The sequence below is a fragment of the Ranitomeya imitator genome, chromosome 4, assembly GCF_032444005.1.
Source record: "Ranitomeya imitator isolate aRanImi1 chromosome 4, aRanImi1.pri, whole genome shotgun sequence".
Classification (NCBI taxonomy): Eukaryota; Metazoa; Chordata; class Amphibia; order Anura; family Dendrobatidae; genus Ranitomeya; species Ranitomeya imitator.
The window spans coordinates 397,120,529-397,135,235 of record NC_091285.1 but is presented as its reverse complement, the minus strand read 5'-3'; the positions used below and the strand labels follow the sequence as shown (position 1 = coordinate 397,135,235).

General features: G+C 43.6%; 1 protein-coding gene across 1 annotated transcript in view; it reads right to left on the bottom strand.

The window, feature by feature from the left end:
• Positions 1 to 1,828: 1,828 nt before the first annotated feature.
• The window catches only part of PRKCQ (protein kinase C theta), a 243,795-nt gene continuing 230,916 nt past the window's right edge, over positions 1,829 to 14,707 (bottom strand). The window contains exons 17-18 of the mRNA XM_069765311.1: positions 4,088 to 4,216; positions 1,829 to 2,763 (exon numbers count right to left, since the gene is read on the bottom strand). Coding sequence (XP_069621412.1) covers positions 2,608 to 2,763; positions 4,088 to 4,216 — 285 coding nt within the window. The 3' untranslated portion in view covers positions 1,829 to 2,607. The remainder of the gene's footprint in view (positions 2,764 to 4,087; positions 4,217 to 14,707) is intronic.

The window sequence follows — 14,707 nt, the reverse complement described above, 5'->3', positions numbered from 1 at the left end:
TCCTCTGGATCATCCAAATGCTCTCTAGCAAACTTCAGACGGGCCCCGACATGTACTGGCTTAAGCAGTGGGACACGTCTGGCACTGCAGGATCTGAGTCCATGGTTGCGTAGTGTGTTACTTATGGTAGGCCTTGTTACATTGGTCCCAGCTCTCTGCAGTTCATTCACTAGGTCCCCCCGCGTGGTTCTGGGATTTTTGCTCACCGTTCTTGTGATCATTCTGACCCCACGGGGTGGGATTTTGCGTGGAGCCCCAGATCGAGGGAGATTATCAGTGGTCTTGTATGTCTTCCATTTTCTAATTATTGCTCCCACTGTTGATTTCTTCACTCCAAGCTGGTTGGCTATTGCAGATTCAGTCTTCCCAGCCTGGTGCAGGGCTACAATTTTGTTTCTGGTGTCCTTTGACAGCTCTTTGGTCTTCACCATAGTGGAGTTTGGAGTCAGACTGTTTGAGGGTGTGCACAGGTGTCTTTTTATACTGATAACAAGTTTAAACAGGTGCCATTACTACAGGTAAAGAGTGGAGGAAAGAGGAGACTCTTAAAGAAGAAGTTACAGGTCTGTGAGAGCCAGAAATCTTGATTGTTTGTTTCTGACCAAATACTTATTTTCCACCGTAATATGCAAATAAAATTATAAAAAAACAGACAATGTGATTTTCTGGATTTTTTTTTCTTAGTTTGTTTCCCATAGTTGAGGTCTACCTATGATGTAAATTACAGACGCCTCTCATCTTTTTAAGTGGTGGAACTTGCACTATTGCTGACTGACTAAATACTTTTTTGCCCCACTGTACATATACAAGCACATACATACACACATACTAATCTTGTATATCAGGTGATCAGATGACCCCTGGAGGAGGTCAGTTCAGTTGGAGAGGGCTGCAGAACTCACTGTGGGGGATGGGGCACTTAGCAGACAGGACTGATATCAGCCCCCTGGTGCTGCCATGTTGTCCCGTGCAGTGAGCTCCTCCCCCATTTCTTCACAGTGAGGAGATGCCGCAGCTTGCTGGGGACAGAACAGTGGAGAGAGCAGAAGAAACAATGTAAGTCCTGCTCTTCCTCCACTGCTGTCCCTGACTCCCTGTGTGCTGTGCGGTGGGGCCCCTGACTGTAGGTGAGTACTCACCAGTCACCATTGGGACGCGCCATGCAAGAGAACAGAGAGACAGCAGTCAATGAGTGCTCTCCTCAGTCTGGTGAGGAAAGCGTTCATTGGCCAGCGTCTCTCCCTGCATGACATGCCCCCTTTTGAACTCCTGCAGTCCATGCGCCGCTCTCTCCTTGGCACTAGGTGTTAGCATGATTACAGGAGGGAGTGAGAGGGGCCCGATGCTACATGATACGGTGCCTGCCTGCAGAGACCACCCTCCACCTCTCGGCCCCAGAGCAGTGGCACTAGCGGTATGTCCGCCCCTGGCTGGGGGCCTCTAGGGCATCGGGGGCCCTAGGCAGCTGCCTAGTCTGCCTGCCCCTAATGTCGGCCCTACTTTGGCAACATCTGGACTATCCTGAAATGCAACCTTTCATCAATTTTTCTCTGCGGTCCACATCCAGGGAGATAAACTACAGTGCCATGCATTCTAAACTTCTTGATTATGTTGCGCACTGTTGACAATGGAACATCAAGATATCTGGAGATGGACTTGTAACCTTGAGATTGTTATATTTTTCAACAATTTTGGTTCTCAAGTCCTCAGACAGTTGTCTTCTCTTTCTGTTCTCCAGGCTTAGTGTGACACATTATGCAAAGATTGAGTCAACTTCTCCACTTTTTATCTGGTTTCTGGTGTGATTTCCATAATGCCCACACCTGTTACTTACCACAGCCTTTTTTTCTTTATTTTTTTTGTGTTGGTAAGAAAAGGAAAATAAATAAACATGTGTATACCAAATCATTTGGAATTGCAATAATTTTCAGGGAAAAATACTTTTCTGGAACAATTTCAAGGGTGCCAACACTTTGCATTGTATGCATCAATATCATCTAGGAAAATACATTTCAAATATTTCAATGTACATATTTGTCTGCTATTCTAAAATATTACACATTTTAAGACATTTGCTGCTACTTATATTGGCCATTATATGCTCAGGTATTAGAAATCATATATGTCAGACGTAAACTAACATCATAGATTAAATACATTCCAACGTATTAGTAACTTTAAGGTTATATCAAGTCCATGTTAACATACACACCTTGTTGCACAGACTTTTATAGTACACTTCCAATAATTTACAAAGATATTTACATTAACAATGACATTTAGAAATAGCATATTGCTAACTATTTACATGTCTGCATCCGTTCAATATTAAAAGTCAAACTCTGAAATGTCCCCGGTCATCAGAATGCAATAAATACAGCTTCCTTTCTGATACCACTTAATACTTGACTACTAGCCTTTCACATATGTATTGGGATTTTTTATCAGAGGTTGATAATAATGTTGTGTGATACACTGTCTTTCCACCAATGGGAAACTGATGATGAAAATAGAATGTAGGCATTGTCAGTTCATAATTTACAGGCCAGAAATGTTTCATGCAAATTAATATGAAATCAGTTTTTTTTGGCTAATAAAGACATCATCTTAGCAGACAATGGACTCCATTTTTGGATTCACAAATGAAAAGTTATTGAACATATTCTGGTCCATGCTGTTAATCAGTGTCCTGTCTGTACTTGATATTCTGGCTTTCTCGTTTAAAAATTCTTTGTCGAAGTTGCTGCAATCATTCACTGATTTCTAGAGGGGGTAAGAAAACATTGTGAGGAAATTATTTTATCATTTATCCTTTAAAAAGAATGTGACATTAGAAATTACCTGTTTAAATTAGTTTTTTCTAATAAATGCATATATTTTTTAAAAATTTTGGTTAACAATTCCTGAATCTTGCAATTTTCACACTTAGCCACTAGACCTAAATCTGCACTCATTTCTATTTCTTCCAGAAAAGCCACATAGATATTAGCAATAACAGACTGACTAATACCCTACCTGGTTTTATTGAAGAATGTAATGTGCCTACTCTGATTAAGGCACAGGTCATTGTTGTCATGACTTGGTTTAGGGAATCGATCCAGTAACCTTGTCCGTGGTCGGTTATTTTGTCTACCGAGCTATTACCCTTTTCTTCCATGCCCTTGTGCTGATGGTTCCTATTGGCTTTATTTTACTTTTTAAGTGTGCTCCTCTTCATCAAATTTTAGGTCGGGATATATATATTTTCCCTTCACTACATTTCCTTGCTGGCTATACTTCTAAATGCATTAGTGCTAAGGAGTTCCAGCTCTTCAGCGAAGGGATTTTTCCTGATATGCAAAACACCATTTGTATTTCTGCTGTGCGTTTGCTTGTCTGCCTTCCCAACTCCTTTCCTTTCACCTCAGTTAGGTTGGTGGTAGATTATTCTTGATTCATCTTACCACTTCTTGATTCCTTACCCTGGGTCCTCATATCCCTCTGCACACTTTTCCTCTCCTGATTAGCTGTGCACAGCAGCCTCCTTTCTGGTTCCTTAGAATTCACAGTCTGAGGTGGTGATTTCAGTTGTGCAGCTAGGGATTTTCTAGTCTGTACAGGGACCAGTAAGGTGTGAGCGCAGCTTCTCTGTGTTGTAAGCTTTATTATTCTCATTTCCAGTGTATGAGTGAGTTACATGTTTAACAATTATACTGGGAGGGGGGAATGGCATTGTAAATGTTTGATTTTTGTGTTATCTGATGTCTTAAGAAGTGTTTCATTCCATTGTAATCTTGTCTGTGATGATAATGAGACTTCTGAAAAGCCTTCTGTAAAGAACACGAAGTGTGAGTCTAAAATTAGGTTTATTGACCAGTCTAAAAATCGCAAAAGCTCATTTTATTATATGGATTCTTATGTAGAAAATTAATAAAAAAAATATGATTTAAAAAATAGGTAATTTTCTGATGCCACACATTCCATCTAATTATTCATTCTAAATAAAAATGGCTAAAGATGAAGAAGAAAATAGTGACCGCGCTACGATTGACCTCATCTAGTGAGTTACAGGATCAATACATTATGGTAAAAGTAGTCTCTTCATTACCACTTTAGGTTTAAATGGAGGCTCAATTTCCCTCTTTTCCAGTCTTTCCCAGTCTATGAGTTGGAAGAAGCAGTGCTGGCGAATGTTGCCTTTGATTCCAAGTCTTCTGTCTGGTTCTCTGACAAAGAGCTGAAGATGGGAAATAAGATCAATATATGTATGGCATGAGTATTCACAGGTAAAACTGGAGAATTTTATTCCATATGCTGCTAGTTATAAAAAAATAAATAAAAAAAAAACAAACAATACTACTTACCCTCACTGGGTCCAACACCAGCTTTCTGCCACTGCTCCAGTCTATAATTTGATTGGCTGCAGTGGTGACATCATCTTGACAACACTGCAGCCAATCACTAAGTTTAGTGACAGCATATGACAAAGTTGCCTAAAAAACTACAACCTCTTTAAGATAGTGGCTTTTTAATGAACAAATCTACCTTATTCAAGAGAGGTTCAAGAGAGGCCTGGATGTCTTCCTGGAGCAGAACAATATTGTATCATACAATTATTAGGTTCTGTAGAAGGACGTAGATCTGGGGATTTATTATGATGGAATATAGGCTGAACTGGATGGACAAATGTCTTTTTTCGGCCTTACTAACTATGTTACTATGTTATTTATATTATTTTCCCTAGTGAAACAATTTAAGGACACAAATACGCACACATACATTACACACATGCGTGCACAGTAACACACATAAACACACACACACTGCAGTTGCATCACCCTTCTCCCTGTGAATTGACTGTTTTAACTCAGACGACTGTTTTGGTGACTGAAGATGTTTCTGATCATTGGCAACACTACTGGAAATAGGAAAAAAGGGGGTTGCATGCTGCAGAATGTGAAGAAGCACTTTTTCCTAATGTAATAATGTCCAAAGTTTCATGTGTTTATATCGAATACTCACAGAACTTTAATTTAAATGTAAAAAGAGGCTTCGCTAATATGCGTGAGCTAATAAATATTTTAGTAAGTGCCAGGAAGCAGATCACCATAGTATTATATTCTGTTTTATAGTTTGTCAGAAGGAAACATTCATGTCTCACCTCAAAAGTGTATTTTGCATTTCTGAACAGCAAGCTGGAGGAAAAGGCTTCTAAGATGTCACAGACATACTTGAGTCAAACATTCGTTGCCTAAACCCTATTATTTTCTATCCCTCTTAGTATAGTAAATGAATAGTGGCTTTTAATTAGCTGTCTTGGGCTGCTTGGAATATATTCACTGTCAATTAATTATAAACCTGGGAGGACTAATATGCATTTCAGTGGTTTCAAGGGCAATATGTTCTGCTAAATTAATGCATTTTCCAATTCTCATCTTTCTTGTAACTAAATGAACTGTCCCATGTAGCAGAAAGAGGGTCTGTTTCATATCTTGAAGGCACTTTTGTAGTAATCTTGGTAGCACATAAGCAGATATTATCCCTCTGTAGGATTGTAAAGCAATAGTCACTGTAAAATCTGGTCACAACTGGATTGTAGAGTCAAATGCACCTCACATAGTATGGTTGAAAAATACATGCTGTATGTCCATCAAGTTCAAACAAGGGTGGTAAATTATAAAATAATGGTATTATGGTTCATCCCTAATGCATGATCCAGTCTGCATTAAAGATAAAGTTTTTCCCTCCTGGTCTTGAGTGTTGATCAACTGGTTCAACATTCATAAAAATGATTATTAACATTTACATAAGTACTAATTTTATTTTCTTCCAAGAAAGCATATGAGCTTTTCCATACGTAGATCCCAGTGTGACCAGCTCCTGAAGTAGGTTATCCCACAGATTCTTAGTTTTCATGGTAAAGAAGCTTTGTCATCTATGGATGAACCCATGTCTTTTGAGTAGACACCAGGAAAAGTTGTATCAGTTGACCCAGAGTGCAAAGAGTATAATTGCGCAGCACGGATGCATGGGACAGGGCCTGTGACATGGTTTTGACCTGCATTTCTAGATGAAACATTGATCAGTAACAGGTGGATGAGTGACAGGCGTAGGCCTTGTGTTCTGAGAGGTCTACCAAATTCAAGCAACACACATGAAGGAGACCCAACTTGGAGTTCAAACATTTCCAAAAATTAGGGGCAGACCTGAGGAAAAGTGTCATTAATTGACCCACAGTAGAAATTTTAGAATGGCACAGCAGCAGTCAGCCATGGTCCATGCAAAAGGTATCGGGGTCTGGGCCAACATTTAGAGCTTTGAATTGAAGTTTCAATTAAGTTGAGTTGGGTGAGGGAGCGGTGTAAGCCTGCTTTTCTTGGAGCCCTGATACCTCATGCAACAGCTCAATATGCTTTTTTGCTCAGCCACACTGAGATGCCACAAATATCAGCTTGGTAGACCACAAATGTTATAAAAATTAAAGGATAGTAACACAAGTAGTTGACTGATTAATTCACCCACAGTAGAAATTTTAGAATGGCACAGCAGCAGTCAGCCATAGGCCATGCAAGCATTCATTTAATTAATGCATGCATTACTTTAAGTTTAAATTCAGATGAGGTGGGTGAGGGACTAGTGTAAGCCTGCTTTGCTGGAAGTCCTGATTCCTCATGCAAAAGCTCAATCTGGATTTCTGCTCAGCCACAGTCAGGTGCCACAAACATCAGTTTTGTAGACTACTATTGGTAGAAAAATTTAGAATGGCACAGCAGCAGTTAGTCACGGTCCATGCATGAGCTTTCAATTAAGTTTCAATTAAGACGAGGTGGGTGAGGGAGCGATGTAAGCCTATTATGCTGGAAGCCCTGAAACCTCATGCAACAGCTCAAATGGATTTTTGCTCAGCCACACTCAGGTGACACAAATATGACCTTGGTAGGCCACTACCATAGTAGACCACAGATAGCTGACTGATCAATTCACCCACAGTAGAAATTTTAGAATGGCACAGCAGCAGTCAGTCATGGACCATGCAAGAGGTATCAGGGTCTGGGCCAGCATTAATAATTTTTAATTTAAGTTTAAATTAAGATGAGGTGGGTGAGGGAGCGGTGTAAGCCTGCTTTGCTGGAAGCCCTGATACCTCATGCAACAGCTCAAACTGCTTTTTTGCTCAGCCACACTCAGGTGGAACAAATATTAGCTTCATAGATAACAAATGTTATACAAATTTAAAAATACTAATACTGGTAGTTGACTAAAAGTAAGTGTAGGCCTGCTGGTCTGGGAGCCTTACTCCTATAGGCAAAACACATGAAGGAGACCCAACTTGGATTGCAAACAATTAAAAATAAGTATTGCATCACTTTCCCCATAGTAGAAATAGTATAATGGGCCTCTGACACCCCTTCCACTACAGTCAACCCACGAGATTTAAAAAAATTATTGCCACACACCACTAAAGTGGTATAATGGGCCTCTGACACTCCTTCCACTAAGGCAGTTCACCAGATGGAGACTCAAATTGTTTGTAATATCAGCAGCACTAGCAACAGCAGGCACAGTAGCCACGACAAAGGTGTCACAGACTGCGATAATGCGAGAGCAATGCAGCACACAAAAAACTACATCATCACCTAGTCTGCCCAGTCTAGGATTGGCATGTAAAAGTGGGACAGCTGGATGTGCTTATCCGTCAGGACACCAATAGCAGCGCTGAAGACATGTTTTGACCACGCTGGCTGTGGTCATGGCAAAACCTCCAGGATGTAACGGGCAAGCTCCCACCACACTTTTATTTTTGAAGACAAAAATGCAAAATGGTCCACCCCCCGGTTGCTACTGATATTGAGCTAAGAGATACTCCTGCAGCATCCTCTCCAGTCCTTCACAATGTATCAGACTTGAACTCTGTTCTGCTGGTGCATGGGCTAGTCTAAATAAAGTGTGAAATGACTCATAGGAATTACTTATGCCACTTACACTGCTGCTGCTAATGTTTTTGCATTGCCATCTCAACATTCCCGGGGTTGGAAGTCTACAAATGCGAAGCACACTGTGTGCCTCACTGTTCTCTTCATGAAAACCACTCTTAAGATTGTCTACAAGCATATTTTGGTACTGCCGTATGTGCGTGTCCCTTTTCATCTGGAAAATTTACTCTTGTACTACTCTTGTACCGTGGATCTAACACAGTGGCTACCAAGTAGCTAGCACTATTTCTATTCCTAACAGTATGGGCATCATGTTGCAGCAAGAAGGTGCTTATGTGTCTGGTGCTTCCATGAAGTTCAAGTTCATGGTGTGTTGCTGGCGGGGTAACACTCAAGCCTGCTTCCTCCGTCCCCTCCCGCCATCCACTGACAATGGAGAGGGGATCATAATCCTCTTCATCTACTGACTGTTGCGCGCCTATCATTTCTTCGTCCTCATCCTCCTCTATTTGCTCCTCGGCTCCTGCACCTTCAGCAACAGTTCATCTGGTACCATGAGCCCCTCTCGATCACTGTAATCCATCCTCTCAAAGCAACCCGCCTATGTGACAACAGTCTGGATATTTGAAATATTGTTATCCCTCCCGCATGCTTCTCTGCTTCCACCTCTTCCTCTGGGACCACCACCTCCTCCCGGAAACTATTCAAAGTGTGCTACAGTATGTACAGTAGATGACCAGAATAGTGAATCTGATGATGGCATTGTCAGTTCTAACCATCTTATTAGCCATTTTGAAACTGTGCAGAAGGATGCAGAGGTCTGTTATCTGTGCCCATTCCGTAAGCATGATTTGCACCATGTCTGTACCAGGCTATGCAAAAGGACATACTGCACCAAGACTCTATGCTACTTACACAGTCACTGCAACATGTGCAGAGTGGAATTCCATCGTGTCAACACATTGCAAATCAAACAGTTAACCGGTAGCCCGAAAGACATCTGTAGGTCATTGACCTGTGGGGTGCGAAAGGCAGAAGTGAGCTCACAGCGATTGTGCTTCGTGCAGCATCGCATCCAGATCGGGATAGTGGTGTAGAAATTAGTGTACCAGCAGATTCAGGATGTGAGCCATGTAAGGCAAATGTGTGAGGTTGCACCAGGTTCAGTGGAGACAGCCATTGCTCAAACTCAGCCTGGATAGCTGTCCACAACTCTTGAGACTGCGATCTCCAAAGTATATTAATGTACATGCTGCCTGACTGCGGTAAGCCCTGGCTGCGATGTATGGAGGTGGGATTCTCTCTGCACTGATGGAATGGGTGTCTCATTAAGGCAGGGGTTGAGGGCGCAGGTGGAAGCCCTACAGGAGGTAGAGGAGGCATAAGCAGTGGAGGAAGTGTTAGATACAGAGGTTTGCTTCACCAGTTTTGGTGATTCCGAGACTTATGGAGCAGCCCCTTACCCACCTGCCCCCACAGCCACCAGAGTCACCCAGTGTCCTGTCAGTTAGATTTAATGCCACTGCCCATGTTTGCTCATCCAGGTGCTAGTGGTGAAATGCACCCTGGCAGACACAGAGTTTTTCAGGGAACGGGTGATGTTGCCTGCAACATGCTGGTGTAGTGCAGGCTTGGCTTTCTTAGAGAAGTAATGGCAACTGCGACAGAGACTATGTACTGTACCTCCTTTGACGAGGCAATCAGGCGGGTCAAGAAGTTGGTAAGGGGCACCCTAATGGCCAAAACAGACATTGAGGGGACGTTTCGGTTACTACCTGTGCCTCCAAATAGTGTCCTCCCATTGGGCTGCTTCTGTGAAGGAGCATACTACATAGATCGCTGTTTGCCCATGGGGTGCTCCATATCCTGCTCACTATTTGAGGCATTTAGTTGCTTTCTCGAATGTGTTGTCATGGACGTTTGTAAGGTGGCACATATTATCCATTACCTCGACGACTTCTTATGCCTGGGCCCAAAAGATTCGCCACAGTGTGAAAACACGCGGTAGTCCACCTGTGAGAAGGAGAGAGCTGGAGGGAGAGTGGACACCCCAGAGCCGAGGGGTTAGATTGAGAAAGAAAGAAGGTGGTGTAGCTTGCTTCATGGGTGGGGTACTCTGCTGAGTAGCAGAAATTGCTACAAGGCCCAAAAGGATTTCCTGGGCCGAATGCCATTAAAAAATAGTACTTAGGTAAACAGGCGGTGTAGCTTGTTTCATGGGTGGGGTACGCTGCTGAGTAGCACTAAATTCTACTAGGCCCAAAAGGATTTCCTGGGCTAGATGCCGTTAAAAAATAGTACTTAGGTAAACAGGTGGTGTAGCTTGCTTCATGGGTGGGGTACGCTGCTGAGTAGCACCAAATTCTACTAGGCCCAAAAGGATTTCCTAGGCCAGATGCCGTTAAAAAATTGTAATTAGGTAAACAGGCGGTTAAGCTTGCTTCATGGGTGGGGTACTGTGCTGAGTAGCACAAAATGTTATTAGGTACAAAACGATTTCCTGGGCTAGATGTAGTTAAAAATTAGTAATTAGATCAACAGGCAGTGTAGCTTGCTTCATGGGTGGGGTACACTGCTGAGTAGCACTAAATTCTACTAGGCCCAAAAGGATTTCCTGGACTAGATGCCATTACAAAATAGTAGTTAGGTAAACAGGTGGTGTAGCTTGCTTCATGGGTGGGGTATGCTGCTGAGTTGCACCAAATTCTACTAGGCCCAAAAGGATTTCCTGGGCTAGATGCCATTAAAAAATAGTAATTAGGTAAACAGGCGGTGTAGCTTGCTTCATGGGTGGGGTATGCTGCTGAGTAGCAGTAAATTCTACTAGGCCCAAAAGGATTTCCTGGGCTAGATGCCATTACAAAATAGTAGTTAGGTAAACAGGTGGTGTAGCTGGCTTCATGGGTGAAGTACGCTGCTGAGTAGCACCAAATTCTACTAGGCCCAAAAGGATTTCCTGGGCTAGATGCCATTACAAAATAGTAGTTAGGTAAACAGGTGGTGTAGCTTGCTTCATGGGTGGGGTACGCTGCTGAGTTGCACCAAATTCTACTAGGCCCAAAAGGATTTCCTGGGCTAGATGCCATTAAAAAATAGTAATTAGGTAAACAGGCGGTGTAGCTTGCTTCATGGGTGGGGTACTCTGCTGAGTAGCAGAAATTGCTACAAGGCCCAAAAGTATTTCCTGGGCCGAATGCCATTAAAAAATAGTACTTAGGTAAACAGGCGGTGTAGCTTGTTTCATGGGTGGGGTACGCTGCTGAGTAGCACTAAATTCTACTAGGCCCAAAAGGATTTCCTGGGCTAGATGCCGTTAAAAAATAGTACTTAGGTAAACAGGTGGTGTAGCTTGCTTCATGGGTGGGGTACGCTGCTGAGTAGCACCAAATTCTACTAGGCCCAAAAGGATTTCCTGGGCTAGATGCCATTACAAAATAGTAGTTAGGTAAACAGGTGGTGTAGCTTGCTTCATGGGTGGGGTACGCTGCTGAGTTGCACCAAATTCTACTAGGCCCAAAAGGATTTCCTGGGCTAGATGCCATTAAAAAATAGTAATTAGGTAAACAGGCGGTGTAGCTTGCTTCATGGGTGGGGTACTCTGCTGAGTAGCAGAAATTGCTACAAGGCCCAAAAGGATTTCCTGGGCCGAATGCCATTAAAAAATAGTACTTAGGTAAACAGGCGGTGTAGCTTGTTTCATGGGTGGGGTACGCTGCTGAGTAGCACTAAATTCTACTAGGCCCAAAAGGATTTCCTGGGCTAGATGCCGTTAAAAAATAGTACTTAGGTAAACAGGTGGTGTAGCTTGCTTCATGGGTGGGGTACGCTGCTGAGTAGCACCAAATTCTACTAGGCCCAAAAGGATTTCCTAGGCCAGATGCCGTTAAAAAATTGTAATTAGGTAAACAGGCGGTTTAGCTTGCTTCATGGGTGGGGTACTGTGCTGAGTAGCACAAAATGCTATTAGGTACAAAACGATTTCCTGGGCTAGATGCAGTTAAAAATTAGTAATTAGATCAACAGGCAGTGTAGCTTGCTTCATGGGTGGGGTACACTGCTGAGTAGCACTAAATTCTACTAGGCCCAAAAGCATTTCCTGGACTAGATGCCATTACAAAATAGTAGTTAGGTAAACAGGCGGAGTAGCTTGCTTCATGGTTAGGGTATGCTGCTGAGTAGCACCAAATTCTACTAGGCCCAAAAGGATTTCCTGGGCCAGATGCCGTTAAAAAATAGTACTTAGGTAAAGAGGCGGTGTAGCTTGCTTCATGGGTGGGGTACTGTGCTGAGTAGCACAAAATGCTATTACCGTATTTTCTGGCGTATAAGACGACTTTTTGACCCCTAAAAATTGTCCCAAAAGTCGGGGGTCATGTTATATGCTGGGTACGGCGTGTGCAGGGAGCGATCCTGGATGTTGGCATGTGGTTCCAAAGGTCTGGAGGAGAGGGGACTCTCCTTCAGGCCCTGGGATCCATATTCATGTAAAAAATAAAGAATAAAAATAAAAAACATGGATATACTCATCCTTGGACGGCCCCTGGCTCACAGCGCTGCTAGCATCTGCCTCCGTTCCTGAGAATGCAGTGAGTGAAGGACCTTGGATGACGTCGCGGTCATTCTCAGGAACGGAGGCAGACGCTAGCAGCGCTGTGAGCCAGGGGCCATCTGAGGGTGAGTATATCCATGTTTTTTATTTTTATTCTTTATTTTTTACATGAATATGGATCCCAGGGCCTGAAGGAGAGTCTCCTCTCCTCCAGACCCTGGGAACCACACGCCGTATAAGATGACTGGGTGTATAAGATGACCTCCGTCTTATACGGCGGGCATATCCCAAATTCCATATTTTATATGGAAAAGTTGGGGGTCGTCTTATACACCCTGTCGTCTTATACACCAGAAAATACGGTAGGTACAAAACGATTTCCTGGGCTAGATGCATTTAAAAATTAGTAATTAGATCAACAGGCGGTGTAGCTTGCTTCACAGGAGGGCTACTCTGCTGACGTGCAGACATTGCTCCTAGGCTCAAAACTAATAACTGGAATAGATGCAGTGAAAATAGAGATACACAGGCGGTGTAGTTAGTTTCACAGGCGGGCTACTCTGCTGACTTGCAGACACTGCTCCTAGGCCCTTAACTATTAACTGGATTAGATGCAGTGAAAATAGAGATACACAGGCGGTGTAGTTAAGCCCCCGTCACACACAGCGAGATCGCTAGCGAGATCGCTGAGTTTTGTGACGCAACAGCGATCTCAGTAGCGATCTCGCTATGTGTGACACGTAGCAGCGATCAGGCCCCTGCTGTGAGATCGCTGGTCGTGTCGGAATGGCCTGGGCCATTTTTTGATCGTTGAGGTCCCGCTGGGTAGCACACATCGCTGTGTTTGACACCTTACCAACGACCTCGCTGACAGGACGTCCCATTGAATCATCATGAAATAGCATCGTTCTACAGGTCGCTACAGGTCGCTACAGTTCGCCGCATCGCTGCTGCGTCGTTGGGGAGATCGCACTGTGTGACATCTCACCAGCGACCACATAGCGACGCTTGAGCGATCCCTGACAGGTCGTATCGTTGTCGGAATCGCTCAAGCGTCGCTATGTGTGACGGGGCCTTAAGTTTCACAGGCGGGCTACTCTGCTGACGTGCAGACACTGCTCCTAGGCCCTAAACTATTAACTGGATTAGATGCAGTAAAAATTGAGATACACAGGCGGTGTAGTTAGTTTCACAGGCGGGCTACTCTGCTGACGTGCAGACACTGCTCCTAGGCCCTAAACTATTAACTGGATTAGATGCAGGAAAAATAGAGATACACAGGCGGTGTAGTTAGTTTCACAGGCGGGCTACTCTGCTGACGTGCAGACACTGCTTCTAGGCCCTAAACTATTAACTGGATTAGATGCAGTGAAAATAGAGATACACAGGCGGTGTAGTTAGTTTCACAGGCGGGCTACTCTGCTGACGTGCAGACACTGCTCCTAGGCCCTAAACTATTAACTGGATTAGATGCAGTAAAAATTGAGATACACAGGCGGTGTAGTTAGTTTCACAGGTGGGCTACTCTGCTGACGTGCAGACACTGCTCCTAGGCCCAAAACTATTAACTGGGTTAGATGCAGTAAAAATTGAGATACACAGGTGGTGTAGCTAGCTTCACAGGCGGGCTACTCAGATGACTATCAGACAATGCTAGTAGCCCAAAAGGATTGGCTGAGCTAGATTACACCAAATGCTGTTACAAACACTTGCACAGCACTGGCACAGACCTGCCTGGCAAACAGTGCTATGAACTGCTGTAACCTACCCTGAAAAGGGCTGATATTACAACTAGTCCCGACTCCTCCCGACTCCCTAAACCTATCTCTCTGACAATTCGCTCCAAAAAAACACTCTTAGTCTGTATAGTGCCCACAGCAGCAGTGGTGCCATCTAGCACTAAGCTGCAGCAGTGAGGAAATGGTGGCGACGGGGCAAATGGCTGGGCAAGGACATGTGACATACACAGCCAATGACACATGCCCTTGCTTGTGTGCATCACATGCACATTGCTGTGTGTGTGTGTGCACTGCTGATGGGCTGAGAGACTGCACCGCCCCACTGTAAATGCGGGAAAGAAAAACAAAATGGAGATCGGCGTTATTTCAGCACAGATCTATCCCCGCCCCCCGCCCACTATACACTGAAACAGTCTATTAACAATGATAAACAGTTTTAATGTGCAAATCAAGCTAGGCTTTTGGTGAACGAACAGTTATCGAACAGAAACTCGAACAGCCGAATT